Source organism: Mizuhopecten yessoensis, unplaced genomic scaffold, assembly GCF_002113885.1.
Source record: "Mizuhopecten yessoensis strain PY_sf001 unplaced genomic scaffold, ASM211388v2 scaffold10143, whole genome shotgun sequence".
Taxonomy (NCBI): Eukaryota; Metazoa; Mollusca; class Bivalvia; order Pectinida; family Pectinidae; genus Mizuhopecten; species Mizuhopecten yessoensis.
Window position 1 is genome coordinate 31,767 of NW_018408400.1, and position 3,619 is coordinate 35,385.

Consider the following 3,619-nt stretch of genomic DNA (forward strand, 5'->3'; position numbering starts at 1 on the left):
ACCTTGACCTTTGAATCTAATGACCTTGACCTTTGACCTCGACTTTTTACCTCAGTGTGTCTCTTTGTTTAATTCCGAACAACTTTGCTTCATAATGTCATAGCGAAATGTTCACCAGTGAAAAGCTACAAAATTTGACCTTGACCCCTAACCTTGACCTTTGGTCAGTTGACTCCTTGTTTGATTCTGATCAACTTTGCTTCATGATGTCATAACAAAATGTTCATTAGTGAAAAGATGTAAAATTTGACCTTGACATTTGAACCTAATGACCTTGACCTTTGAACTTGATTTTTTACCCCAATGTGTATTTTTGTGAACTGAACATCTTGACGAAGTTTCATGTACATCGGTCAATAAATACCAAAGTAATCAGCCAGGAACAGAATTTGTGGACGGACGGACAGACAGACAGACAGACAGACAGACAGACAGAGTGATTTCTATAGGGCACCCGTATCTCCGATACGGGGCCCTAATTACCTATATCTTAAAATCAGTTATGAATTTTAGTTTCATATATAATATAATATTTTAAGATAATACAATATTTTATTACTGATGATAATTTAATGCATGTAGGTTCATTAATATTTGAGCGTCCGGAGAGCTTGTAGGAAGGGGATGCCCAATCACCTGCTCCTTGGACTGCCCCAAAAACCTGTGATATTCTGTTTAATATTTTTAGTAATATATATATGTATGTTGTACTGTAATATGTATGTCAACTGTCATGTTACATGTGATGTCTATGATCTATATCCTGAAATAAACATTATACTGGGAGACATTTATACATCACTCAATGCATCATGCACTTGTTCTTGTCCACAGGGAAAATCTACAATATTTTGTCCTGCCCTGAATGTCTACACAACATGTGTTTCAATAATCTCCACTTGTTATCACTTGTCCATACAAGTATTTTGTTAGCTACCAATTATACAACAAGATGTCATGAATCCAGTGGTACAGCACTTACCCACATAAACTGGTGCATCAGCAGCTTTTCTGTCTGACTATAGTATAAACCTGCCTGGTGCTCATTCTTCTTGTACTCTTGGTAATAGTCAGTGTCATCAATTTCCTATCAACATCAACATATATTTTGTGAGTGACATAATTTCTTATCAATTAAATGTGTGAGAAGATTGGGTTGTGAATCAAATACATATGTATTTCACAATAGAACTATTTTAACTGAAATCATACCTCTATTACCGTTAAACTGGACTCAGATGTACCTAATTACATCCCCTCAATCTAAGTGTAATGTCTACCAAGTATCATTCAATCAGTGGTGTACTTTAGAAGGCACGAATAATGTTTTAAACAAAGGAACTAACTCCATAAATAGGGGAAGTAACTTCACATCTTCAGGCTGCAACTCCTTAACTTCAGCAAGAGAAGTAGTTACATAACACAGGTTTACACATTAAGTAAGTTGCAAAACAACGGTATATACATCTCTGAGAAATTAACAAACCCTACTGTCTATGGCACCATTGTTTGATCACTCGATGAATTATCTAGAAAATATCATGGTTTGATCTAGATTATTTTACCTCTACTTATTTTACACTATATGAAAGTAATATAATACAAGAGGCCCAGAGGGCCTGTATCGCTCACCTGGATACCTTAGCAATCATGGCAAAATATTCTCCAAATGAGATCAAGGGAATATGCCAGACCCCAAGGTCAATCCTTGTAGCATAACTGTATTAGATTTTGTCATGCCCAGCAATTTTATGTATGGTTATGTAGTGGGGATCTCAACCGTTTCCAAGCTTTGACTCAGAAACTAGGTCCCTAGGGTTGTGGCCAGACCCCAGGATCAATTCTAATATCGTGACTGCATTTGNTGTTTCTGCTGTACTACTGACCTGTGACTAGATGACAAAGTGTTAGTTTCTGGTATACTACTGACCTGTGACTTGATGACAAAGTGTTAGCTTCTGGTGTACTACTGACCCGTGACTAGATGACAAAGAGTTAGTTTCTGGTGTACTACTAACCTGTGACTAGATGACAAAATGTTAGTTTCTGGTGTACTACTGACCCGTGACTAGATGACAAAGTGTCAGTTTCTGGTGTACTTCTGACCTGTGACTAGATGGCTTGGTGTTAGCTTCTGGTGTACTACTGACCTGTAACTAGATGACAAAGTGTCAGTTTCTGGTGTACTTCTGACCTGTGACTAGATGACAAAATGTTAGTTTCTGGTGTACTACTAACCTGTGACTAGATGACAAAGCGTTAGTTTCTGGTGTACTACTGACCCGTGACTAGATGACAAAGAGTTAGTTTCTGGTGTACTACTAACCTGTGACTAGATGACAAAGCGTTAGTTTCTGGTGTACTACTAACCTGTGACTAGATGACAAAATGTTAGTTTCTGGTGTACTACTGACCTGTGACTAGATGAATAGTTCTACAGAAGAAGTCGCTTAAAGCAATAAAGCCAAATAACCCGTTTTGGCCCCGCCCCTCAGCCCCCTGGGGGGTCAGCCCAATTATTTGTACAATTTTGAATCCCCCTCATCTAGGGATGCTTCCAGTCAAATATGGTTGATATCCACTTCTTAGTTCTAGAGAAGAAGTCACTTAAAGCAATATAGCAAAATTGTCCCCTTTTTGCCCCGCCCTTCAGCCCCAGCAAAATTGTCCCCTTTTTGCCCCGCCCTTCAGCCCCCTGGGGGGGTCAGCCCAATTATTTGTACAATTTTGAATCTCCACCACCTTATGATGCTTCCAGTCAAATATGATTGATATCCATCTCTAAGTTCCAGAGAAGAAGTCGCTTAAAGCAGTATAGCCAAATTGCCCCCTTTTTGCCCCTCCCCTCAGCCACCTGGTGGGTCAGCCCCATCATTTGTACAATTTTGGATCCCCACCACCTAGGGATGCTTCCAGACAAATATGGTTAATATCCACTTTCTAGTTCCAGACAAGAAGTCGCTTAAAGCAATATAGCCAAATTGACCCCTTTTAGCTCTGCCCCTCAGCCCCCTGGGGGGTCAGCCCCATCATTTGTATAATTTTAAATCCCCATCGCCTAGGGATGCTTCCAGTCAAATTTAGTTAAATTCCAATCAGTGGTTAAGAAGAAGAAGTCGTTTAAAGAAATTGCTGACGTATGGACGCAACGGTATGGCATAAGCTCACCTTGGTCCTTCGGACCAGGTGAGCTAATAATTGGCTATTTCCCTGAAACCCCCACATTAGGGAATTAGCTCACAAAAGGGGTGCGTTAGTTGGGAGAACTAAGACCCAGTGAATTAGTTCAAAAGAAAGGCGTCGCTTGATCGAGTTATCGACCAATCAGGATTGAGGAAGACAGGGCTCCAAATTGGTTTGTCAATGTTGAAATTAAATCAACACCCAACTCTTGCCAAGTGATATCGTTGTACTGTAATCTGCAATTTGTTTATTTTGATGCTGTTAAAAATAAAAATTCTATTTTACTGTTCGTCCTGTATATTGTCAGATTGATGCTTTTGTATTGATATAATAAAACAGGAACTCAGAAACTTGCTATATCCCTCATAACCATACTTTAACTGTATACTATATCATAAGTCATAACTCTTTTTCCTTAGCAAGTCAAAATAGCAGT

General features: G+C 39.1%; 1 protein-coding gene across 1 annotated transcript in view; it reads right to left on the bottom strand.

Moving 5' to 3' along the window:
* Positions 1 to 3,619, bottom strand: part of LOC110459623 (mucin-5AC-like) — a 46,252-nt gene that overhangs the window by 27,278 nt on the left and 15,355 nt on the right. Inside the window, exon 6 of the mRNA XM_021511969.1 lies at positions 983 to 1,087. Coding sequence (XP_021367644.1) covers positions 983 to 1,087 — 105 coding nt within the window. The remainder of the gene's footprint in view (positions 1 to 982; positions 1,088 to 3,619) is intronic.